The 26,170-nt window shown below is 42.7% G+C and overlaps 1 protein-coding gene across 3 annotated transcripts in view; it reads right to left on the reverse strand.

The window, feature by feature from the left end:
• LOC138620747 (receptor tyrosine-protein kinase erbB-4-like) overlaps positions 1-26,170 on the reverse strand; it is a 216,708-nt gene that overhangs the window by 12,784 nt on the left and 177,754 nt on the right. Inside the window, exons 18-21 of one of the 3 annotated variants that reach the window (XM_069698209.1) lie at positions 23,037-23,159; positions 22,131-22,229; positions 18,936-19,118; positions 1,510-1,671 (exon numbers count right to left, since the gene is read on the reverse strand). In XM_069698209.1, the coding sequence (XP_069554310.1) occupies positions 1,510-1,671; positions 18,936-19,118; positions 22,131-22,229; positions 23,037-23,159 (567 nt within the window). Of the gene's footprint in view, positions 1-1,509; positions 1,672-18,935; positions 19,122-22,130; positions 22,230-23,036; positions 23,160-26,170 lie in introns of all 3 variants that reach the window. The other 2 variants (XM_069698210.1, XM_069698208.1) reach the window with 2 other exon arrangements.

Below are 26,170 nucleotides of genomic sequence, written 5' to 3' on the forward strand. Positions count from 1 at the left end.
ACACACACACACACACACACACACACTTGGTCTTCAGGGAAATGAACAGGAAGAGAGAAAATGAAATGCTTCAGGTTGGAAATGTTGTGTGGCACCTCCACTTTCATGTCTGTTGATTTATTTCCCACGGTGCATCTATTTTTATGGCATACATGTAGATGTGCTGACAACAGCTTTCATCTATCACGGCATTAGTGAATACCAACATAGAGTCAGTCAATCATGTGGCAGCATCAAACTCGCCTGGTTTATGAAAATACTTTTCTTTTTTTCTTTCATGCGGTCAGAGATGCAGCAGCTACCTTCAGGTCTCACATTGAATAGATGTAGGAATGAACAAGCTAATTTAATAAAGGGACTTGATCAGGACAATTTGCATAGTAAGTCTCAAGCGAGGGGAAGAGAAGGGGCTTCTGATTAACGTAGTCGGAGTCCCCAAACAAAACAAACTGATTGGAACTCTGGCTGCTTTATTTGTTTGGATGAAGTGGCTCTAAATTGTATTGTACTGAAACAAAGTTCAGCAGAGTTTGTCTGACCAGAAGAGTTTCACACCTCTAAACTGTTAAAGATGCTGTTGTGTGATACACAAAATGCATTCCAATCAGAGAAATGTGTTTGTCACCTCAGTTATTCATAAAAAAAATGCATACTGGTTGAATTTAATGTCAGTCGTTTTCAACTGCACCCGGACTTCTTCCTTAGTTTCTTAAATGCGTCTTGCCTCTCAGCTGAAAGGCTTCTTCAGTTCAGGAGGGGAGTTCCAGTGTTTAACTTCTTGCCAGGTCGTCCAGACCTTGAGAGTCGTTAAAAGTAATTTATGTCACATGTAGGATCCACCCGGACATCCTGTGGATCGTTAAGGTCACAGTAGTCATAAGTCAATACGTTTTGGCTTATTGGCTCACCTGGCCATCATGCAAGTCGTTAGGCAGCGATCTCGGGACTGCATTGTCTCAGATACCTCCTCTGTTTAGTTAGGGTCTTTACAGTTTGACATAGATGAAATCCTTCACTCCTCTTTCCAATCATTGGTCTTCTCGGGCCAAAATGTGTACATGTCCTGTCCTAAAATGACCATATTTGGATGAGCTGGGGGGAAACTATAGCAAAAACCTGGCTACACCCATGGCATGTCAATCAAACCAGATACACTCCCAATAATACAAAATAAGCACTTTTAGCTATTATGTGTCTGGTAAATTGACAGGAAAAATATTTGTTTATTTTTGACATTTTATGCAGCACACACACTCTGAGACACACTTAGATACTTTTGTCCCTGGAGCCTTCCCCGGTCTCACTCTCCTGGCCACCATCAGTGACCTTTTGTTTTATTTCTTTCCGCTTTCAGTATTCACTCCTTATGTCAACCATTTCCATGTGAAGCGTCCTGCATGATAAATCGCTCTGAGCCACGTAAGTACTACTACACACACACACACACACACACACACACACACACACACGCACGCACACGCACACAGACCTGCACACGCCTCCACTTACACCAACCTTGCCCCCGTCTGCGTTGTACTCCTTCTCGTCAGCATCCAGCAGTCGCGCCAGCCCGAAGTCGGTGATCTTGATGTGATTGGGCGACTTCACCAGCACGTTCCGAGCCGCCAGGTCTCGGTGGACCAGCCTCCTCTCTTCCAGGTACATCATCCCCTGAGACAGAGACAAAAAAAAAAAAATGGCTTTGAATCCTCTCATGGAGATGTGTATCATTTTATATTTCAGGATTGAAGCAGTCTGATGTCGGTGATGCGGTAAATGTCAGCACTAACATAAAATTATTGCCATAACTGTCATCATCATTAACAGCACACCCATGCAGACATTTAGATTCCATCTGTCATCGTTATCATACTTCATAGTCATTACACGAGGAGACAGAGAATCCTCTGGGTTTCAGAGATGTCACAAAGTCTGAAACTTTTTTCCCAAGCGAGAAACACAGAATCTTTCTCAAATCAGAACTCCAAAAACAAAACTGTACATTATCTCAACTCTGAGACAGCAATATGACCACAGAATATTTCCTGTTAGAAATCCTTAAATTCTTTGCACTGCACACCCTTTCAATAGCTCTACACTTTTGGATTTCATACATTTGAAATGCAGCAGCTGTTAACACGAGATATCATTGTAATGTAGCTAAATGTCAGGGAAAGGACATCTTGCAAGTGATACAACTGGAAGATAGGGTGTCCTTAAGAGTGCAACATCAATATCTACTTCTTGTAACATGTCCAATTTAAATGTAATCTTGTTCAGATGTAACAGATTGTGTCTCTGACATATCGCCTCAGTGTCCTCTGTAATCATGGCCATTTGCAAGATGGCTGGGCAGGGAGAACAATTTGTTAACGTTGATTATGAACAACAAATGAGCAAAGCAAGTAAGTGGAAAAATAACAAAGCCTTGAGTGGAGAGAGTAGCAACTTTGCTCTACAGCCTTAATTTGTTGCTGAATGGAGGAGGGACTCCTGACACCCGCACAAAAACCTATTTGCAGCCATGAGAGTGTGCGCGAACACACGTGATGATTCACCTCGTCTTACAAGTGGAGATGCACACAAATACACAATTTCTTCATGAATGCTCACAAATAATCCCAGAAACGTTTTTTTTTTTTTTTTTTTTATCATGCCCTTTTGAGCCCAAACACACTCATCGGACACACACTCCTCTCTGTGCTCATAGATGAACAAAACGGCCAGACGAGCAAGCAGACAGACAAGGCTGGGCCAATTGAAGTGTATTAGACTGGATGTTAAACAAATGGATGTCACTTCGCAGCTGGATCAATAAAAACACCTTGGTGAGAAGGGATGCAGTCATTGTACTCAGCAGACAATGACAAATTTCAGCCAAGGCCCACACCTCCGCTGGTGCGAGAGAATCATCGGCTATTTGAAATACTTACGTTGTGAGTACTGTATATATGTGTATGTACGTGTATGTGGGCACACAGAGGCACATTGTGTTGAAATGCTCATCGAGGCGGGCCGCCCCACGCCGCCTCCTCCCACACGAATTTGAGGATAAATCAATATCACCAACGTCTGGCTAGCTGCTAGCCTCATCCATCATCTGCCGGCCTTGCGGAGACACACACGTGTACACACACACACACACACACACACACACACACACACACACACACACACACACACACACACACACACACACACACACACACACACACACACACACACACACACACACACACACACTCACTGACAGAGACCACCCAGGGACCACCTATATGCAAAAGCAAGACATATTTCACAGAGTATACATGCACTATTTCTGTATGTTAGTGTGTTTGCATGTCTGTCACTTTCTTTCTCTTTTATCTAACAGTCCAGGACATTTCCTGCTTGTTTTTTTCTGTCCCTCTTTCTACTTTTGTGGGGCTTTCTTCAGCAATATGAAGAGAATGTGCTGTGACAAGTCCCAAAATACCCCCCTTTTACTGAAAGTGTATTTAAAATAGATTACTTCTGTGGGGTTCGGGCAGGCGATCAATAACAATGCTGATTACAATAAGCCCGAAGACGAGCGTGACACGCAATATTTATCCCCGATGTCGACGTCGAGAGAAATTAGGAATCAATGGCCCACACAGTCCATTAATACACTTCGACTTAAAGTGACGGGGCAATGAGGGGAGGCCATCGCACTGACAGGGGGAATGTACAACAGCTCAAGGAGCCAATTAATTTTCAGCCACCCTGGGCGGTAAACACCAGCGTCCCAGCGGAGGATGCGGGGGCAGCCACCGTTTCAGGTTGAGAGGGTCCAGCTGATTTTGCCGCTTTAACACTGCTTAAATGTCACAATCCCCAGAGGTCTATAAGGTCTATAAAAATGGTAGAAAGATTGGATAGTTTGTGATTAAATAATCTGTAGATGAAATAAAAACTTGCAGAGGAAATAATTAAACTTTCCATGTTTGCAAAACATTACTGTACTTTTGGGTTAGAACAGAGCATTGCTCAAAATCTCCTTCCTGTTTATGCACAACCATGAACAGCATGTCCCTTGTATGGTTGGCAGGTAGAGATGACCCCTGTGACATCTTGAAGAGAATCTGTGATTGGCTGAGTTTATTACTCAAACATGTTGGTTATCTAATGAATTATATGTAAAGTAACGTCTGAAGAAAGTGTGCAAAACTCTAAAAAAAAAAGAAAGTGGCGAACTGCGATTTGCAGCAATAGACGGAATAAAAAGCGAATAAGTAAAGTACCCGCCTCTCTGCCCGAGAGGCAAAAACACTTGGTGTTCTCTCTCTGCTATTATTTTCCTGAGGTTAAAGCAAGGCCGTGTGCCTCAGCAGACAAGCTACATTTGGCACTGAGCATTACTCCGAACGTTCCACCGGGCTGCTGCACTCAAAGTTCAAAGTATATGTTTACAGCTGACCTTTAAAGAAAAGATGATGTTCATGGTGATGCACAAAAATGGATAGGAAAAGCATCTTACCTAACAAGTACAATGAATTGCTCGTAACTTAAAAATCTAGTCTGACGCGTTACTGCTTCGAAAAATGTAACTATATTCGCGACGGCATTATCATTTATTCACATAAGTGAAGCTACAGTACAGCTGATAACCATTTTATTTGGAAAAAGTTTGCAGACACTAACAATCTGCACAAAAGGCTCCTAAAGTTCATATCAGAGCCCTTAAGCACTTGCTGAATTTGCAGCGAGACAGACCAAAGCCCTTGTGGACTTAACAGAAGTACATCTTAAAGTCTGTGACACGGTAAGACCGAACAATGAGATTGTAACATCCAACCCATAGGAAGAGGACTTGGAAGAGAAATATAAGTTAGCAGTGAGCGTGATAAAATTTCAAGGACATCTGGATGCATTCATCCAGAAGTTGTACCTACAAAAGTCCCGAAGTTTTTTTTTTGTTGTTTTTTTACAAACTCTGCTTTTTGTGTGATAACAAAAAGACCTTGAGTGGTTGTGAGAATGGATCTCAAATAACACGTTCAATCCATTCATTCCCAAAGAAATCACATGTCAAAGCTAGAAAAGGGGCTTATTGGTTTCCTTTAAATTTGCTCACGTCTACAACCTGCGCCATTTAATTCGAATAGCACGTTAGCTTTGTCATTGAACAACAAAATTTCAATGTTAATGTTGAAATTAGGTGAGAAACAGATGAATGGTCATGTTGTGAACAACAGCGGCAGCTTCGAATACATTTGTTCAGTTCAGGGAAGGCTACAGTTTGCAGAAAACATGAGCTTGAGCTCTATATGAAAGGTCCCGTGAAGTATTTTCCCAGCAGCTCCCACGGCACACCAAGAGCTTTGTGAGCCACATGCTACAGTGGAGCGTTAAGGTTAAGGGCCCACCAGCACCACTGCAAATCCCAAATGACACTTGGGTTTTAAGCCCCCGGAGCATGAAGTGCTGCGATAGTAGTGTGAAACATTTCAACTTTTTTTTTTTTGTGTCATAAAAACATTGTACTCCACAGAACTTTTCAATGGCTGCTTAACCAAAACCTTTGCATAAATCGGAGTGTGCTTAAGGACACGTCAGTATCATCAGCCATTAGACACTCCCTGTTGATCTGCAGGGATTCAGCACTGACAAAACACCTGATTAATGCAGACATTTACTGAATCTCAACAACTAGTACTTGTTTGTAATGTTACACACATTAAGACAGGCATAAGGATGCACATGGTTGACATGAGACTGATCTACAAGTGACAGTAATTACACAGTTGAAAGGCCGAAAAAAGAGACTGTTGGCACTGCAGATTTCCAGCTAACATTTTGTAGGTTTTTATGAGGAAGTAAATATATTCAACTTAACCTAACAATCAATAATTTAGTTTGTTTATAATAAACCTCCGTGGGAAACCTGTCAACATCACATCAAATCAATTCTCAAAGTGTATTAACCTGTGCGTAACTATGGCAACAGCAGCACTGGTTCATGCTACTTTACCCATTACCTCTCGCTGATGATACAACGTCACACTGACTAAGTCAACTTTTGAGATTCAGAAAATGAAACCAACTTTGGGTGCAATAATAATCGGTGAGGCTGATCAATAATTATGCCAAATTATTAGTATGTTGGGGTCTATTGCAGATGTATCAGAGTTGGATATGTTGGTTGAAAAGTGGCAAAAAAATTGCATTACAGAGAGGCCAAAAATATGTAATTAGCAACATGAAAACAGCACCTCATTACAGTTGAGTCTGCTTTTTAAAAATGATTTAACTCATCTAGTTTCAGTCGGTCCTGATATATAGAATAATACTCAGTATCAGCTCTCTCTACGTCGGACTCCTTCAGATAGAAATACATCAGGAAGCATTTTTCTGTTACCACCCACTTACTGAGCTGTATTGGAATAATTATTCAGATTTCACACAATCTGTATATTTTTGTGCCCCACAAAAAAAATCTGAACTAAGTAATAAGTAGGAAATAAGATGATGAATATTTCTTTTCCTCCATTTAAGTGTTCTGCTAAATTACTTGTGAGAAGATGTAGTTTGTTATGAATAGCTAGTCTTTGTAGTTTATCCTCTTCTGACCCAACGCCGGCTACCACGCAGGACAGAAATCTCCCTTTTAAAGAGTGCTGAAGGTCTTTTCATCTCAGCGGGCTCCTGAATTGTTTACAGAGGCTAAACAAGTCTTCTAAAGCACGCAACAGACGAGGTCAGGGCTGGTGTGCGACCCATTATTACCTTCTCTCTTGTGGGGAGAAAAGAGAACTAAAGATCTGAGTCTTTAGTAATGCTGGAAAACAAGAGGATGAAACCAGGCATGAACAAAGGAGTGGAGTGGTGAGGAACTGCAGGGAGCGGCGCTCCTCAGCGCGAGAGGAGGATGCTGTGGAATAAAAGATGCTGGGTATAAAGGTGAGCAGTTGGGAGGTAAGTGGAGGAAGAGGAGGATAGGAATCATTACACCAATATGAAACGCACATTATATGAAATAATTACGAGTTTCTTGTATTTGTTGCCGGGCAACATGCTCCTTCAGGAGGCAGCGGGAACTGTTGGTGGTTAAACAGCTTTAATGATACAACTCTTGGGTACAAACACATAAACAGTATCCACAAGCTGTGGTTTATTTGGGAATTCATGTCAAGAAAAGCTGAGAACAGACAGAATGCAGAGCTTCTCACAGGACCCAGAAGGTGAGGTGCCTGTTTCCAGAGGGAGCGATAAGAGCGCCGCATGTGGTGCAGCCCCCTCCACAGCGCCATCTCCCGCTGACACCTCCACCGAAAAACCCCACCAACCAGCGGAGCGGGTGAGGAGGCAGCAACAATGTGAGCAATATGGGACTGTCCGCACACCGAAAACTGGGACCAGCGCGATAAGGAGCGTGCACAATGGGCCTGCTCAGGTGGCGCAGGTGGTCGTCTGTCATGCGCTGTGTGCTGCGCTGGAGATAGAAAGGAAGGCATTCCCACAGAGCTGGCAGCCTCCAAAGCATGTGTGAGAAACACCTCTGTGTGTTTGCGTGTAAGAGAAAAATAGAGGCAGCGAAAATGAGCCAGTCTCTTCAATCATGTGTATATACACGAGCGCATAACACAATTCAAATTTTATTCAGAAATATAGCTATGAAAGTTGAGTCTAATTTATCCCCAAAGCACTTTCGAAAATGTGCTTCAATAGAGAACTGTTTGAATTATCTGCACGGAGAAAGTGAGCGGACTGCGCCACCGGATGGTTAATGAACGATGCAGGTGAACGTGACATAATGTGACATATACAACAACAGCTCAGCGGTGGCGCAGCAGTTGAGGTTGCAGGCCCATTTACTCCGCATTGAGCCGTTCTGGAACCACAGGGAAAAACTGCACCTATTTTTCCATCTATCAACCTGAGCTCTGTGTGTGTGTGTGTGTGTGTGTGTGTGTGTGTGTGTGTGTGTGTGTGTGTGTGTGTGTGTGTGTGTGTGTGTGTGTGTGTGTGTGTGTGTGTTTACGCGCACCTGAGAGGTGTACGCAGTGGGGGATTTGAAGGGTGAGATAGAGCATGTGAAACCAAGAGAGGGTGAAATTCCCTCGGTGGGAGTGGATTCTCAAAACAATGTCAGAGCTTATCAGTACTTCTTTACTTAATTATATCTCTCCTCCAGAAGAGGAGCCAAAGAAATATCTAAGTTCCGTCGCCGTGATCTCAACTGCCCGGTGGGACGGAGAGATCCTTCCAAAATGTCACTGTGCAGGCAATAAAATATGGCTGCAGGTGAATTTACATGAGCAAATGTCAATCATTTTTTGGCTGCTGCAATGGAATTAAAAAGGGAGGGGGGGACACTTTTTGATCAGTAAAATAAATTTCAGCACCTCTGAGTAAAGACAGTGATATCTGCTGGAAAGATGCAATCCCTAAAAGTTCAAGTGAAATAAAAGAAAACACTCTCGCCGTTGAATCAATGATTAGCTGCAACAAAAGATGACATTTGTAGCCGTGTAAGCTAAACGTCCTTGCAGGGTGACGGAGCAACCCAAGCATCAATTAAGAGCACTCTGTGAAGTTTGAGACAGCCTACAGGCAGCCGAGAGGACAATAATGATGGGTTTCGTCGACAGCTCAGCAGCCTCTGACTTCGACAGGTGAAGTAAACAGAAAGGAAGAGAGAGGAAAAAAAGAAAGAGGAACAATGAGGGCATCAGATCCTTACATCCATACACTCAGCCTCATATCAAATCACTCAACCTTCACAGTGATGGCTATAATTTGTCTGCTTCTTGCTGTGACACTAGGAAATAATGATTTTTAATCAGAGCAGATAATGATCATGGTGAGCAGCTGCTCCCCTGACTCGAGCTGCCCAACAGCGACTTTGAATAAAGGAAAGGTTTCTGTTGACATTAACATGTGTAAGCAGGTAGGTGCATGAGTCATTATAAATATGATGCACTACTAATGCCTGTTCACATAAACAAGAACTATTGCATCCTGTTTGTTTATAATACGGCTTGTAGTATCAAGAAAGCGACAACATAATTGCATAAAATGTATTTGTGTCGGAACCTGGCTGAATTAGTTTTGCTTGTTTTATAAAGAAGACTCGCTAATAGGAAAAGTAAAAGTTGTCTGCAGTGAGTGGATATCAGAAAGGCACGGTCACGAGGCGCCGTGCGAGAATCCCTGAGAATTTCCGCCTGCCGCCGTTTATCTGCATGCGTGCATATGTCTGTGTCTAATGAGCCTGAGCTGCAGGCGTCATGAGTAATGGGTGTGTATGGAGATAGGTGACTGATCCAATCAGGCCTTCCTTCCCAGTGGATCTGGCAGTCAAATCCCTCCCCTTATGCATCCTTGAGCGCTGCTGATCCTTACAGATAATTAGAAAGACCTGGGGGGCTTATCCCTCCGCAGACCGCTCTCCTCATCACCTCGTACTCTTTCTCCTCGGTCTCCCTCGGCCCCGTTTCCTCATTTTGTTGCATCAGCAGGGACATGTGCATTCTTCTGGGGACTGGTCCATGTGTGTGTGTGCGGAACATTTTGAGAATGTGTTTGCGTTGGAGGACGGGGAAAACTGCTCAGGGTGCACATTAGTTGGTTTTTTTTTTTTTTTTATCACGTAAGATAGTATTATGGGTTGTTTGGTAATCACAGCGTGATGTGCTTCCCGACAAGCTCTGAGATGCAAAGAATTGTGGGACTGCATTATTAATGAAGCCCTGGGGAAATGAAGTGCTGAACATGGATCACTACCGTATAGCCTGCTGACAGTAATAAATTCACTATAACAGTATAATGTGTTTTAGTAGAAAATATAGACTAGAATAAAATAAATTGAATTCATAGGGAACTGAACACATTAATCATTTCAACTCATCATTGTTGTTTCCATTTAAAAGTATTTTTCAGTCAGTTTGTACGCTTAAGTACTTCATATCCAACTCCTTCTAGGAAGTAGATCAAAAGATGTTTTAATTTGCTGTACATATTTGAACATTTAAGCTTTAGATGGCATCCAGATGCATTTTAATATACCCAAATCCATTATATCCTTTAGTGACACTTCAAACCAAAATTTCTGGGGAGGAGACGATTGTTCTTTTTTGACAAAACAATCTGAACTCAAGTTAGACTTGCAAGCTTGAGATTTCACATGGATGCATCTGGAAAATGGATTTGCTGGCAGGTAAGATCACTCGGTTATGAATTCATTCATTACGGGACTTTTAGGATCTTTTTAGGGAATTCTGGAATTCTGGAAGTTAAACTTTAGCTGAGCTAAGAAGTAAAAAAAAAGAAAAAAGAAGTGTGATTGTCTCCATAAATTATTGTTTAACTTTGAAGTCAACATTTCGGCATATCTCAAACTGTATTTGCGATGAAGACCATGTGACTCAATAACAAGTTTAAAAGCTGACCTTGAGTCAAGACCAGGGTCAAGAATGAACCTCAAGATGTAACTTTTTTAAGGTAACGAGGAGGAGAAGCTTAAATATCAACAGATCCAACACAAACTCCATCTGCTGAGGAGGTTGAAAGCTCTGGAACCAGATAATAATTTTGTCATTCAGGTGTTTTCAATATGTTAAGCCACAAACATCACAAATGTAATGGGAAAATTAAAATATGAATTACTTTTAAAGCTTAATATATATAGATACCATCAACTTAAATCCCTTGAAATAAAATTAAGCCTGATGCCTTTGAATATTATATATTAACCTCTAATTGGACGAAAAGATCAATAAATGCTGCAGTTCTATCAGCTTTTCTCAATCTATACGATGGAAATATGTGTCTTATCTTCTCTGACAGTCATCAGACTTGGTCCATTTCCTACAAATGTTCAACATGTCAGTGATAAATAAGCTAAAGTGAGAAAACTTGTTTCCCCTCTGGGCTGCATCACGTTTGCTCGTCAACCACTAACAATAATTTAAATGGACATTGTTGACAGGAATCATGTTACTCTTCAGACAGTGATCGTAATTGCCTTTTAGTCCACAGTGGAGTGTTTTCATCACTCTATAGTTAATTGCTCTCGCTGTAGCACCTTTTATTCATAGCTACAGGACGGCAACAAGAAGTGATGTGTGGTAACTGAACTACAGTCTGCTGTTGTTAAATCATATTCACTATTTGAACAGAGTACGACACCTGAAATCTCTAAGGAAGGTTATCTTTATTTATATATAAACTCAGGTAATAATTGTTGATTAAAGCTGCACTCAGCATTTTATTATATATTATATTATTTCTTATAAATAACATTTCATATGTAAATATATACCGTCATTACTGCTGTTTTTACAAGCTTAACGCATTTGCGCCTGACTCCTCCAAGGTGCCTGGGAAGTATCTCTTGGGGTTTTGTGTGCAGGCCCCTTCTGTATCTTTCAGAAGGCCCTGTCAGGTTATCGAGGGAAACTTGAGATGTATGAGGGCGATCTAACACAAGAAACAATCCGGTGCAGAAGAAAAGAACAGCACAAGTAGTAAACCAAGTGATATGCAAAAATAAAAGCTCACCGCTCAATTCTGTGTTCATACTGTGTTCATAATGATATCTGCCTTGTTTGTATACAGTATATTTTCTTGTACAACTGTATATCTGCTTGTAATGGCAGAACTGCAATGCAAGTGAAATACTGAAGTTATTATTTTTTGCTTGCAAACATAGGGGCAAACAAGTCGAGGTAATTTTACTCTCATGCTACTTTACAACAGTACACACTAACTTCCGAGAGTCAAGTAGTAAAAGCAAAAACTCCCTCAAAAAATATTGAAGGGGAAAAAAAGGAAGAAACCACAGAGGAGGGATTCCTAAGAATAGATGTAATCTCTGGCATTACCTTCCTCTATTGGCACATGTAGCATTTTCTAAGTTTGGATAGGTTTAGATTATGGAAAGATAAAGCCATGGTTAAAAAAAAAAACTATCACTGAATATTGGTAGGAAATATGGCAAGACTTCCTAGTAAGAACAAAAATGTAAAATGGTCTTTTAAGTAATCGCTATTGTCATTTTCAAGTGAAAAAAGTCTCAAGAGCACACTTCCCTGTGGTAATGTCCCAAGTAACAACATTTATTTTTGCTGTTTCAACAGCAGGTCTATGTAACTGAAGGGAAGAAAAAAATTAAATAAAATCAGGGCAATTTCATGAGCAAATACACGTGTCCAGACCAACATGAGCATGTTGCGCACCACAGTCCATTGAGACATTCCTCTCATCGAGATGCGATGACATGACAGACACATGGAGCACGGGAGGGGATGATTTGATTCAAAGCGAAGAATGGATTCCATCTTCCAGCGAGAAATGAAGGACATGTGTTGGGGGGAGGGGAGGGAAAGAGACAGAGCAGGAGGAGGAAGAAGCGTTAAGGCCTGGCTAATGAGTACAGGCGAGAAGTGTTTGCTCAGCACAGAGAGGCGTTTGCAGGGAGGTGAATGACACGGAGGGCTCCACACCAAGCTTGTCCAGATTGGATCTCCTGCCATCAGGTGGCATCTCCGGGGAGCCGCCGCAGGATGCAAATCTGAACACAAACTCACGCACACACACACTCGGATGTGGAAGCGCAGACATCTATGCATGCACACAAGAATAGTAACACATATCGATGCCCACATATAGAGCCAAAGATCAGCAGCCAAATTTAAAAGTAAAAAGATTTTACTTTTCCCCCCACCGACTGAGCAGTGGCTGGACATGTCTGCTGACTGTGTGTTAAAGCACTGGAGTGTTTTTCTTTACTCTGGATGTGCTTAGTTTTCCATACACATTGCTGAAAGCATGTATTGCGCATTTATACAATTATGTCGTTGCTTGTGCACACATGATTTCATGCATATTTTACCACAGTGCATTCCAGTATCAGACTCGCCTCAGAGAAATTCAATAAGGTCAGTGTTCGGCGCCATCATTAGCACTGTCAATCTGCAAAACGCCATCCACAGCCACCACGACAGCACAGCGCAAATCTAACTTGAGGCATTTCCTGCAGGGCATGTTGTGCTAATGTCAGTCCGTAGATTTGCCAGTTGGTGTTATTTATACAAATCACTCGACGCTCTCAGTCCAACTGAACACCTGACGGTGGCCTAGATACAAGCCCCCCGTCCAACAGCCATCCCACCTACATCCCCGCAAAAACGAATCAAGACCCTTGTCCAGACGGGGCTTCACTGCCAAAGCCAATCATTTCACAGGCAGGACAGCTACTTGCTGAATCTATTCTACTTTCATTACACTGAGCCTGAGGAGAGAGACTGAGAGAGGAAGACAGAGAGAGGAGAGGAGAGGGGAGCCAAATTAAAAGACTCCTGTAGCCCCACATACACTCACTTTCAATCCCATATTTAATTCAGTGATTGATTTGTTCATTAAAATACATTCCAATCCTAATTATTCCATTAATAATCCACAACCTAACCAAAAAAAAAAAAAATACTCTTAGTATGTGTGCCAGAGAAAGAGAGAGAGAGATTCGATAAGTGAGTGAGAGAGAAGGTGGAGACTAGAGGGAGATGCAGAGAGGGACAGAAAAGGCAAGGAGGTCACTTCATGCACTGACAAATTACTACATAGAGATTTACACACATGCAAACACGCACGCACACACACACACACACACACACACACACACACACACACACACACACACACACACACACACACACACACACACACACACACACACACACACACACACACACACACTCTCATATGCATGCATGCCCTGGGCCGTCTGAGGGCCCTGGAGTGGGAGGAATATACAGTAATTTATAAAGATGATATGGAATACTCTGACCTCTGTTACCCCGAACACATGGCCACCATGAAAATTGGGCCGATTCGTAAATGGGAGGGAGATGTAGGTGTTTTCAAGTAGGTACAGGAAAGTAAAGGGATGGGTAGACAGGAAGGGAACAACTGAGAAAATTAGAAAAGGAAAAGGAAACTAAACAGAGGCAAAGTCAGGAGAGAACTAGCAAGGACACAAAGGGAACATTTAAGAAAAGGAAATTGGAAAAATGACCGGGAAGGAATAATAAGGAGAAGACAAGAAAGAAGATGGAAAAAAAAAAGTACTGTAAAATAGGAAAAAAAGAAATAACACGAGGAAAGGAAAAAATAGGACAGAAAGGAAAGGACAAACAAAGAGTTAGGAGAAAAGAGGAAAACAAAGCAAATGAGGGGAGAAACGTAAAAGAAAGGACAAAACAGACATAAAACGAGGAAAGGAAATAAAGCTAAGGACATAAACAAAAAGTAGAAGAAAAGAAAGGAAAGGAGGGCAAAAAAGGAAGGATCAGGACTAATAAATTAGAGGCCATTCACACAGATCTAAAGAGACCTCTGTGAGCGTTCTGCATTTATGTGTATGTGTGTGTGTTGTAATGTGAGCGTCAGTCATTGTGTGTGTGTGTGTGGCCGTGGGAGTGGAACAGCCCTGAGTGTGGCTGTAGATTAATGGGGGCCATTATCTCAATGCCCAAAACACTCAGTGATGAAGAGTCACTGCCTGGCGACAGGCCTCGGCCAATCAATTTGCGGCGCAGCAGTCACCTGCCCGGGTCAGAGCCCACATACGGCTGGTGTTTGTGCTGTTGTTGTGGCGGCGGCAAGGGGGGGGGGCTGGCAAATTGCCACGACATTACAGCTTGGTGAAACAGGAAAACAGAGAGCTTCTCTCCAGGTTTATATGGTTTGGCAGCGAGCATGGACAGCTCGACAACAGTTTTGGATATTATACTCTCTGCAGTACTCAAATACAGTACATTCAAATACATTTTTGTTTCATGTATTCTTCCAAGTATTTTTGTTGCCCTAAACTACGTTGTTTTTGACACCTCGCTATGTAAACCATGATCGTGAGGCGCATCCTTCTAGTGGAATGGCGGGTGTATTACAAGCTTTGCTGTGATACTGGAAATGCATTTGTACACTTTCTTTCTGAGAGTGGGAGAAGACTGATCCCACTCTCAATCATCTGAGGGTTAGTTAACACAAGTTGCTTGTGAAGCAAGTGGACTATCATGAGAGTTGTATCAATCCTCTGTTCTAACTTTTACAGCTTAAGTAGGCAATTTACATAAATGTTGAAGTATTGCTGTAACTAAAGACCCTGAATATCTCTTTCTCTCAAGAAGCACTTATGGCACTTTGTATATGTTCACCAAAAGGGCACAGAAAGTCCTTTTGTCTTGCACCATACCTCATGTGGCCTTCAGTATGCAGTAAAGACCTTTTGTGGAGCACTCTGTTATTTTCATACCTTCTCCCCTCCCTCCCTCCCTCCTGTCCTCTACCATAAAACCCTATTCAAAGCAAAGTGAAGACCAAAAGGAAATTATTCTCCCCATTGCGAGAAAATTGTGCGTCTTCTGAAGGATGCTCTTTCTCCAGAAGAAGTTCCCCATCATTATCTTGAGAGCGCAAAGATCACTCAGAGAAGACGCTGTGAGTTATTTATTCGGCTCACATGCCCAAACACACGCGGGCATGTGTTCAGAGACGCGCAGAGACACACCAACACACCTGTGAAAGCAAAGACACACAAGTACTCATCGACACACCACAGAGAATCTCTGTTTCTTTCTGGCTTGGAAAATATCTCGGGGCTATGTGATGGAGGACTTATGAGGAGGATCCAAGAGGCTAATACAACACAGAATAACCGAGCTACCGGGTTTCACGCTGGGAGCATTTTAACTCCATGTGATCGGTTTGTGTGGATTACAAAACATTTCCTGTTAAATATACTCCCTGCTGGAACTGGGAACATATAACTGTACCGATAAAGAGTTCATTTCAGTCATCTGGGAGACTTCTTGCTACGTTTTTAAGCCTCACTGGTGACATAATTCAAGGGATGGCAGCGTCTGTCTGGTTGTTCAGTTCACCTTTTTAGTCTACACTGAAATATCTCAACTTCTTGACCAGTTGGCATTGACATTTTGAAGACTCGCGTGGCATTTATTAAACCCCTGAAGATTCATCTCGGTTTATCAAAATTACATATTTAGTTTTTTTCTAGAAATGAAATCAAATAAAGTGACTTATATGTAACTCTACACATTTGTCTTCATTCAGTCCGTGTGGATCTATGAATATACAAATAGTTCCCACCTCTATCTCCACCCAACCCTCCGCCCTTCACCTGCAGCTCCATGCAAGTTGACAGGATTGGTCCCTCAGATATGTGCCGTATGAAACCCTGAGCATGAGCACTGATCTGCCATGGTCCTGATTGCCTATTTCATTCATTGTATGTATTCTAGCCTATAAAACACAACCCATGAACATGTTAGTAAGATTAAAAAACAATCGGATTTTCATTGGAGGAGCTCTTTACAGCGAGGGCACCATTTTGAATAACTTACTAGAGCTTCTGTGGAAATGCTTGAACTAATTAGTGGATACTCTATTTTGAAAACAAATTAACTCGTTGAAATTATACACTTAGATGTGGACACTCCAAATGTAATGTTCTAAGTCATTTTAATATTACTAATCATGGCCTGTTATTAAGCTCCTGGTGGTGACAGTGTAGCTCACACTCTGATAGCTTTTATTTATTATTAACAATAATTAAAACAATAAAGGATAGGAGAAGTGTCTGAAGGGCTCAGCAATAGAGAGCTGATTCACTAATTCGCTAAATAGAAAGAAATGATCAGCGTATGATTTCCAATCACTCAAGCAGTGTCAGTCCAACTCTGCATCAAGAAGTCACCAGAATGAAAAGTAGTAGTTGCTATCAATCACCATCAACTGATTTACTGAATTGAATGTCATAGTGCTGTGAGGGTCGAGGACAGTTTTGAATAATCTTTTCCCTCACTTCCAGAACCACCAAGAACCTGACATTTCCCCTGCTGCTGCCACAGGTGAAATCGAATCCAATTACGGCAATAAGTACCTGCTTAAGTAACCTGTTCCTCAAGCTCGTGGGAATCATCCATCAAGAGGGAATGAAGGGTTAAGCCCTCCCACCTAGCCTCCCCTATGCCATGAAACCAAAGCAGTCATCACTGACTCAGATGGATGAAACAGGAGAAGACATTGCCTTTAACGATGACCAATACGAATCAATTCCAATAGTGGGACTGATAAAGGAGCGATTTAGGAGCAGGAAATTATCTGAAGAACGGCCCGTGACAGGCTTTTCATGCACAGTGGGTCATTTATAAACATGCAATTAATGGGTTTAGTGTTTTGTCATGGGCCACTCGTTTGCAAGGGAGTTAAAGGCAACAATAGTGCGTTGGCTGAACACCGGGCCGCCATTTAAAATAAATGACTCCTGTTGTACAGTAAGTCTTTCATAGTTTGGTTTTCTTTGCAACAAGTTTGAATACCACTTCCACAGTTTAAAACACTCCATTGTAACACCATCACAACCTTAGTTGCAATTCCACTTTCTATCTGATTTCCTTAGGATGTTTTAAGTAGTAAGCACTAGAAGTGTCTAATGTATTTTTCTTGCTGTTAGTCACTGACTGGTTTAAGATAAGTAGCCACCCTCATAAATGTTCTGCGGTAGGGGGGAAAAAGCTATTTGTATTTCTTCAAACCAATCACGATAATTTTGGGTGCTGCTAAGCCATCGATGCAGCGACGATGCCCTTGCATCATCATGTAGGATGGGAACATTTGCAAATAGGGAGACGAGCCCTGGCATACTAATGGCTAAAACCCTGCAAAGAACCAAGCAGGCTTGTGTTATTGCATGAGCTGAATCTTCGTCAAAACATGCGATTCTCAGTGTCAGATTGTTGGTAGTGTTTCTTGTGGTAACACACAGGTAGTAGAAAAGGAAAATGTTGACTGACAGTCAGCCAATGGCAGGTGTAGAACAACGTTCTACATCTGGCGAGTCCGACGAGCACAAAATCAACTCGGGTAAGAAATATTAACAGTTGTTGTCTAAAATCCTTTCAGCCTGATCAGCACCAGCAGTAAATCAGACATCTGTCAGGTCTTCTTTTGCTGCTCCTGCCTCCAGAGCTGCTGGGGGATGCCTTTGGATCACAGCAGATGTCTGCCTGCACAGCATGTAATAGCAGCCCGGCACCCTACTGCCATCACAGATTTATAACTCTGAGAAGTTAAATCTTACCCGGCAGTTACACTACGAAACAGTCATGCTGCATCGACTTAATTTGCAAACAAAACACAATGTTCTTTGGGTAAGCAAAACCACACACAATATTTCAAGCCTTACTGCTGTTTCAATGATTCTGATAGCCGATTTTGTTGTGGTAGCAAAGACTGGGGTTGTAATTTGAACATTTCATGCACCATCATTCACTTCCTAAAAAAAACAGCGCAGTGAGCTTCGAAGAGAGAGTTCAAGGCAAACAGCCTGTCTGTTGCTTAACATCAGTGACTTACAATGACATTGTGAAATGTTGTGAAAATGATCAGTTTGTCAAGACCTGAGGACAATTAAAACCAATACAAGCAAACCAGAAAAGATTCCTACTAAAGGCTTACCACCAGTAGACTCGGCAGCTCTGTGTTTGTGCCCCCTAACATATAGCTCCTGCTCTGATTCTTTATGATTGCTTCGGATTTGCACGATGTAGATTATTACACAGCGCCATTGATTCTGGTCAACAACAATGGAAATCTGAGTAAGTACAGCAACCGACTGAAAGGTCACACAAAAGCTGTTTAAATACAAATTTGGAACGTGCAATGAAATCATATTTCTGCAAAAAATTGAGCTTGTTTAGTTTGACACTGGATTTGGCAGTCCTCTGCCTGTCACTATCAGTCAAACTCTGGCTGGGAAAAAAGGAAGGCTCATGCAACATAAACACAAACCCATAAAATCTGGTACAACCTTCACCCCTGCTAACACATACAGTAACACACAAAAGCTGCAGCAGACGCCGGCCTACTGTGACCTGATTACGGTCACTTACCTTTGCGATTTGGACACACCAGTTGAGCAGCAGCTGCGATCCGATGTTGTCCTTGTGCTCGTGCACGTAGTCGAGGAGGCAGCCGTGAGGCATGAGTTGGGTGACCAGTTGGATGGTGGGACTCAGGCAGACGCCCAGCAGACGCACCAGGTGGGGGTGCTCCATGCTGGCCATGATCAGGGCCTCCTAGGTGAGAGGGAGAGGGGGGACGACAAAGAGGGACTAAGAAGACTGTTGCATTTTCAAGGCTGGTAATGAAGGGCTTTCTTCTTATTTATTGACAATATTCTCAGGAAGCTTTAGCTTCTGCCTGCCAGTAGTGATGCAAGTAACAAAATATTAAACTTGGTGATTCTTGCAGGTGACGTAGAAAGCCATTATTTAGTTGAACAGAACTATCTGATGATCCTGACAGTTTTACTTGGGACCTTTGCAATGTGTCCCCACCCTGAGATCAGGAACCACTGGTATACATATTCAGTTCAATGAGAAGCATGATGTTCTGCTTTTATAGTGGAATTTAATGTGTCTGACTGTGCATGTATTATCCATGGATAAAACTGCACTGTGCTCCAAAGACTTCCTACTGGAGGTGAATTTGGATGCATAAATTAAGACTTGCGGGCTGATGACTGTGTCTGTATGCACAGCATCTGTCCAGAGTATTCTCACAGTGAGAGAAAATCCTGCAGAACCCTTCTTCTTCTTCAAAGCTGCACAAACACAAGCCTTTTTCATTTATATTTTAGCATGTATAACACAGAGGTCCTTGCATCAACACAATTTAAACACCAAAATGGGAGTTGTGCTTGGTTGTAATGCCTGCTGCTGTCTAACACAAAGTTACGATGTGTCTGATTTCATGAGCTACTTCTAATTGTTCGCTCTTGTTTCATTTGGCGTGTTAATGCAAATGCATTTTCTCTCTTGCCTCTCATCTCTTTCTGCAGCAGATGGACCTGGAGGTTTGAACAGTTGGGACTCAATGTTGGGTAATTGTTTTTGCGGAGCTGCAAGCAGAAGGATGTGTGCTGGTGATGAAGTGTTATGATGGTGAGGACTGCTACTCGTGGCCGGGGTGTACATGCATTACGGCCGAGCAGAAGCTGCACTTAGTGTCATTGCTTAAAAACACTCAACTTCAGTCGTTCTATTGCCTCTCTCAGGCACTCCCCTCTCATTCACGCAGTCTGACATGCAGCCACACTTGGCGGCTCTCTAAAACACTCAGGCTCGCACACTCAAGGACACACACACTCGCAATCTTTGCATACGGCGAGTGGTCGAGGAGTTGTATATCCAGGCTTGGCCCAGAGGCAGCTGATAGATAGATGAGGTGCCTTTTTAAATTTAGATGCTAAAGAATGAGCTTCGAAGGGGAGAGCTGGTGGTGTGGGTGTGAGTAGATTATTTCTAAACAGGAGGGGGGCAAAAGGCCACAGAGAGGCTTTTGGCTCCATCAGTGTCCTGATTTAAACAGAGCCTCGCGGCACAAAGTAGTGCCACTACGCCTTTACTCCATAAAACCACCTGCTCCCCTCGCTACAAATTACTCATACAGTTCCAGCCACCTCTTCACCAGGCATACCTCGCACTTCGGGATCAAGAGAGGAAGAAAAAGAGAAGGAGGGAGGGACGAAATCTGTGTGTGTAACAGAAAGAAGGAGACAGCGCTTTCATTCTCACTCAGTGATCTCAAAAGACCCGGGAGTCGTAAACTATGTCGAGCTAAACTCTTGCTCTTGCTTTCTACTCTCCGGGCACACGTTACGAGGACTTGTGTGTGTGCATGGGAGTGCGTGTGTGTGTTTTGGTTTCTCTCTCATCTCCCTGAGCGCTGACCTCCATTACTGCGGGCTGACCCTCCTTTCTCACTCACTTGCTCACTTTCCCACACACACGCACACACACACGCACACACACACACACACACACACACACACACACACACACACACACACACACACACACACACACACACACACACACACACACACACACACACACACACACACACACACACACACACACACACACACACACACACACACGTGTGAAGGTGGAAGTGTGTGTATGCATCAAAACACACTAAATTAGTGTATTATTAGGACATTGCATTTCACATCAAATAATCAACTCGTTCACTCACATTCACTATTTGCCAACACAAGCAAATCACCCCACATCTCTTGAGGCCGCCACCACCTGGGAAAGCTTTCTGTAGCAAAGAGTGTGGTGTTTGGTGTGTCTGTGTGTCTGTGTGTGTGTGTGTGTGTGTGTGTGTGTGTGTGTGTGTGTGTGTGTGTGTGTGTGTGTGTGTGTGTGTGTGTGTGTGTGTGTGTGTGTGTGTGTGTGGACCTTGGAAGTGTGTTTGGAGCTAGCACTCCAATGGCTAGTTTCTCAGTGGCGAGGCGTGAGCCTGCCTTTAGATTGCTGTTTAACAAGCCAGCAGACAGAGCATATTGGCTCTGGATGGACAGAGATCCCCGCTGGGAGGAACACAGAGCATGGAAGAGAGGGAAGATGTGGGGAGAGGAAAAACGGGGCAGGAAGGGGAAAAAAGGAGGTGGAAGTACAGTCAGCAGGAGGATTATGAAAGGAGGTCAAATAAGACTAGTTTGTGTTATGGTTAGTTGTCAACTGGTTGTGGATAATGATTCATTCATTCATGGATTGTTTCAGGGGGTTACAAGAACCAATGTCCATATATGAGCATTGGAGAATACCAATATGTAAAATGAATATATGAATATGTAAAAAATATTAGTCACGAAGACCTGCGTGTGAAAAGAAAGATGAGTGAAGGATACTGGAAGAAAGGGGAGAGAGGAAAGCGGAGAGGGTGACAAAGATTAGATGGTAAGAAGTGGAAACTTCACAGCTCACTCTCTTCCTCCTCTTCTTCTCCTCTCTATCAGTCCTGGATTCCAATAAAGCCATATCTCATAAACAAGTGCTGGTTTTTAATAGAGTCTTGTTCAATACATGCCTGGCTGTACAGCGCAGTGCAGTTCACTTTATTACAGACTCTGACTGAGATGGTGCTCTCATAAGAATTTACCACCGAATGCACAATCCCACAAAGTGACAGGCTCAGCCATCTCTTTGACAGGACTGAGACTTTACGGCTCAGACACACGGGCGTGAGCCACACAGATGAAAATAGACACAAATTGTTGCGATATAAATACTCACGTCCATGAACTCCACGTTGGCTTTCGGACCGGTGGCCTCGTTGAGGATTTTAATAGCCACGGGGATCTTCACTGTCTCACCTTCTGGGACCCAGATGCCCTGAAATATACAAGCAATCACCATAAATGTGTTGCTCTAAGTCTCAATAAGCATGCCAAAACACAGCTGGATGATTTTGATTGGTAGTGGTTGCGTTTAACAGTGTCTACTGTCCTGCTAGCATTCCTCTGCAGGTCATCTAAGCTACCGTTATTAAATGATGCTCGGTCAAAGCTGAGCTCTGATGCTTATCATTGGAAGAAATGATTAAATATTCAAAGCACCTGGTTTGTTTCCAGGTGAGTCTAAAATTATTTTATAAATGAAGCTTAAATTTACCCACTTGCTCCAAGCAAGCAGCAGTGGATCATACAGCTATAAATTGTATGCAGGATAAATGAAATAACATTTTCCATAAAATTTAACAGGCACATCAATACTGGCATTGAGAGGAGTTTAGAGCTGCTGGAGGAAGATGCAGTATGTATTCAATGAGTTTGCTGAGTTTCGGGGTGGTATGAATAATTTTGCCAAGGGCAGTGAATTTGGCAAGCAAACAGCAGTTTCCGTTCCAGGTCCTTGAGCCGCCCTAGGCTCATGTCTGACAGGAAACTTTGGAACAAAGGGAAATGTTTATGCTTATTGTTTAGGTTGTAGAGCAGAGTTGCTCTGCTGGTGAGAGGGCAGAGTCTGTTGAAAGAAACAATGTGCTGGAGCATCTTCTTAGTCATTTAGCTGACTCACTGATGTTTGATTTATAATGTGGAGAGTGAACATTTGAATGAGAGCTGGTGTGTGGATAATATACATGCGCATGTACACATGAAATACAAACAGACAGAAATGCAGACACACACACACACTGACCTTGTAGACTGTTCCAAAAGCTCCTGAACCCAGAATCTTGACCCTCTTCAGCTCCGTCTCTTTCAGGATCCGCAGCTGAGCCTGGTTCGGGGCCGTTCCACTGGGGGTCAAGGGCTCCACCAGCTGAGAAAACACACACACACACACACACACACACACACACACACACACACACACACACACACACACACACACACACACACACACACACACACACACACACACACACACACACACACACACATTAGGACTATTTATCCCACTTGCCACCTCGTTTTTATAGCAACTGGGTGCCAAAAACATGAGAAGGCTTCCTCACAGCGATTGCTTTTGTTATGAAACTACTGAAATCCTGAAGCGTGTCTTTCTTTTGCTTCAAGTCAGAGTATTTTTAACCTCTTGTTCTTGGCACTCTGAATGCTAAAACACATCTTAAGAGCTGTTGAGAGCATGCATTTGAAATAATAAGTAAAAAGCAGGTCTTGAAAAGTGCGGCACAAGGTGAACACAAAAGATTTTATTTGCGGCTCCAAATAAATAAGGAGCCAAAACCATTGACTGTCCTGTCCTGATAGCTATGATTCATTCTGCAATACACACACACACACACACACACACACACACACACACACACACACACACACACACACACACACACACACACACACACACACACACACACACACACACACACACACACACACACACACACACACACACACACACACGAAATACAAATAATTCAGGGGTGTGAATGTGAAGTTCTGTCAGAACTGCCAGTTAGCAATGTGGACTGCAGTGCGCCCACCACTAAGCAAATCACAGTCCGGTGTCAGCTGCTATCACAGGCGACAAAGAGTATCAGTTCACCAGCTGTGCACATACAAAACAATTCCAATTCAAGGTTATGACAAGCCTCCTCCGTGCTGCCTCCCCGCCAGTAACAGCTGACACTGAACAGCATCCTAGCAGCTGGCCTGGCCACCCGCCTCACCACTAGCCGCTGAACAAAGCCTCGGCTACTAAATATAAAGAGCAGGAGCTGGCACCTGAAACCGAGCTGTGAAAAGATCTGAGCCAGAGGGGACACACACACACACACACACACACACACACACACACACACACACACACACACACACACACACACACACACACACACACACACACACACACACACACACACTTATACACAAACACACATAAACACACACAACACACATTTCACACCATAACACAAACCTTCACACACACAAAGTCAATGCCTCTGATCAATACATGTCTTAATGAGCCTATCAGCCTATCGGGTCCCTCATTCGCTGTGGTTTATCAGCGACATAATCACCCGGCTCAACCACGGCCATCAAACAATATAATGAGACTATATATCAGTCGGTCAGCCATACAAGCACTTACTCAATGTGATATAAAACCGTCAGTGCAATAGGGCCGGCAATCGCAGTGCCAGGCCGGTCCGCAGAATGGATGACATTGCCTGCAGCCCGGGAATGACATGTCGTTTAATGGCTGTTGTTATGGCGGAGCCTGAAGGCGCCGTGTAAGCCTGCTGTGATGTCATGGCAGGAAGTGGGTTGGCAGACGGAGCAGAGGGAAGGAAAATGACGAATATATTCTAAAAGAGACGGGAAGTGGAAAGCATTGAGAGGATGGCTGAGTGATGGTGTAATCATGGTCAAAACCTCCATCTTAAGCCCGTCATTTTGTCCACTGGTCCATCAAATCTTATTGTCTTAAAACAATTGCAAGTGTGGAAATAAATATCGAGACCTCCAGGACATTCTGGAAAATGTCATATATTTGAAAGCTCAATAGCATCTAATACATGCAAAGAGAAACTGCTCAGTCAGATTTTCTTTAAAAAGGTCAATAATTAAGTTTTGATTTCAACAAATAAACTCTTTTGAAGAAATTGCATGGATCCATTTTAATGTTTTGGATACAAGACAGCAATCTGAGCTATGTTGACTGAACAGCATTCTGTTTTTCAAATTTTTTTTCTTGTTCAGCGTTCAACAATATTCAGTGTAAATAACAAGGACTTCATTTTCTGAAGGGAATTCTTCATGAAAGGTTTGTACTGCTCTCATTAATTGTTAACTGATTGTGTTGTTTTAATAACCCTGCATATTAATGTAGTAAATTCAAGTTCCAATGACGATTTGAATGCATAAATAAACAATACACAGTTGCTTGTGAATGTTCTGCTGGGATTAATCAAGTCATTTCACAGAGCTTGCACAGTTTAGCGTGAGGACAACCTCATTGTTTTTCTTTAATGTTCAATATACACCAAATTTATGCCATCCGATGACACAAACTCTTCAGTTATACCCTGGGTTTAGCTATTAATTATGTACAAAGCACAGTTTTTGGCCTTTAAATTATACAGAATCACTGGCTGCTGAATATTTACCTCGACAGGAAGGACGAGCTTTGGTCACATCCATCATATCAGCCTGGTATTTGGGCAAAGAGCATTATTTGCATCAGTGTGTTTGTGCATACATTGAATGAGTAACAAGAATACAAGTGACGCTGTGGGTGGAGAGACACAGAGGAATTTGGAAAGAGAGAGAGCAGAGATGAGGCGCGGGGAGGCGGTGACGGAGCAGTAATAAGAGCAGATGGTGACAGGCTGTAGCTGTTATTGTTTCATTAGGACGAGGCTGGACTGGACTGGGAGGAGAGACAGAGGTCTATTAAATAACATACAGACCCATGGCCGACAAAAGTCTCCTGAGCTCGTTCTCACTCACACACACTCTCGCCACGCCACTTTATTTACCAGCTAATAATGCAATGTGCCTTTGCCAAATGAGCTCCACTGGTGGCACGGTGGAGAGGATTCGGCTGCTTCATTGGACAAATAAGCAGTATGTTCGAGCCTCGAGCTAGAATACATTCACAAAATTATTGTGTATTGAATAAGTAAACAGTGTCCTCAAACATACAATTGCGCTGCAAACCCTCGGGTATATGCTTTAATGTTCACATTACCGATTCAAAATGCTACATTTGTTGTGCTGTGTAATTGAAATACATTGAGGGGAGGCAACACTGTCCTGCTGCAAACTTTTGCCTCGCAGCAATCACAGTAGGTGGAGCTGGAGCTG

Source organism: Brachyistius frenatus, unplaced genomic scaffold (genome assembly GCF_029030835.1).
Source record: "Brachyistius frenatus isolate BFR_SWC_R1_liver_20210118 unplaced genomic scaffold, ASM2903083v1 Contig_26, whole genome shotgun sequence".
Taxonomy (NCBI): Eukaryota; Metazoa; Chordata; class Actinopteri; family Embiotocidae; genus Brachyistius; species Brachyistius frenatus.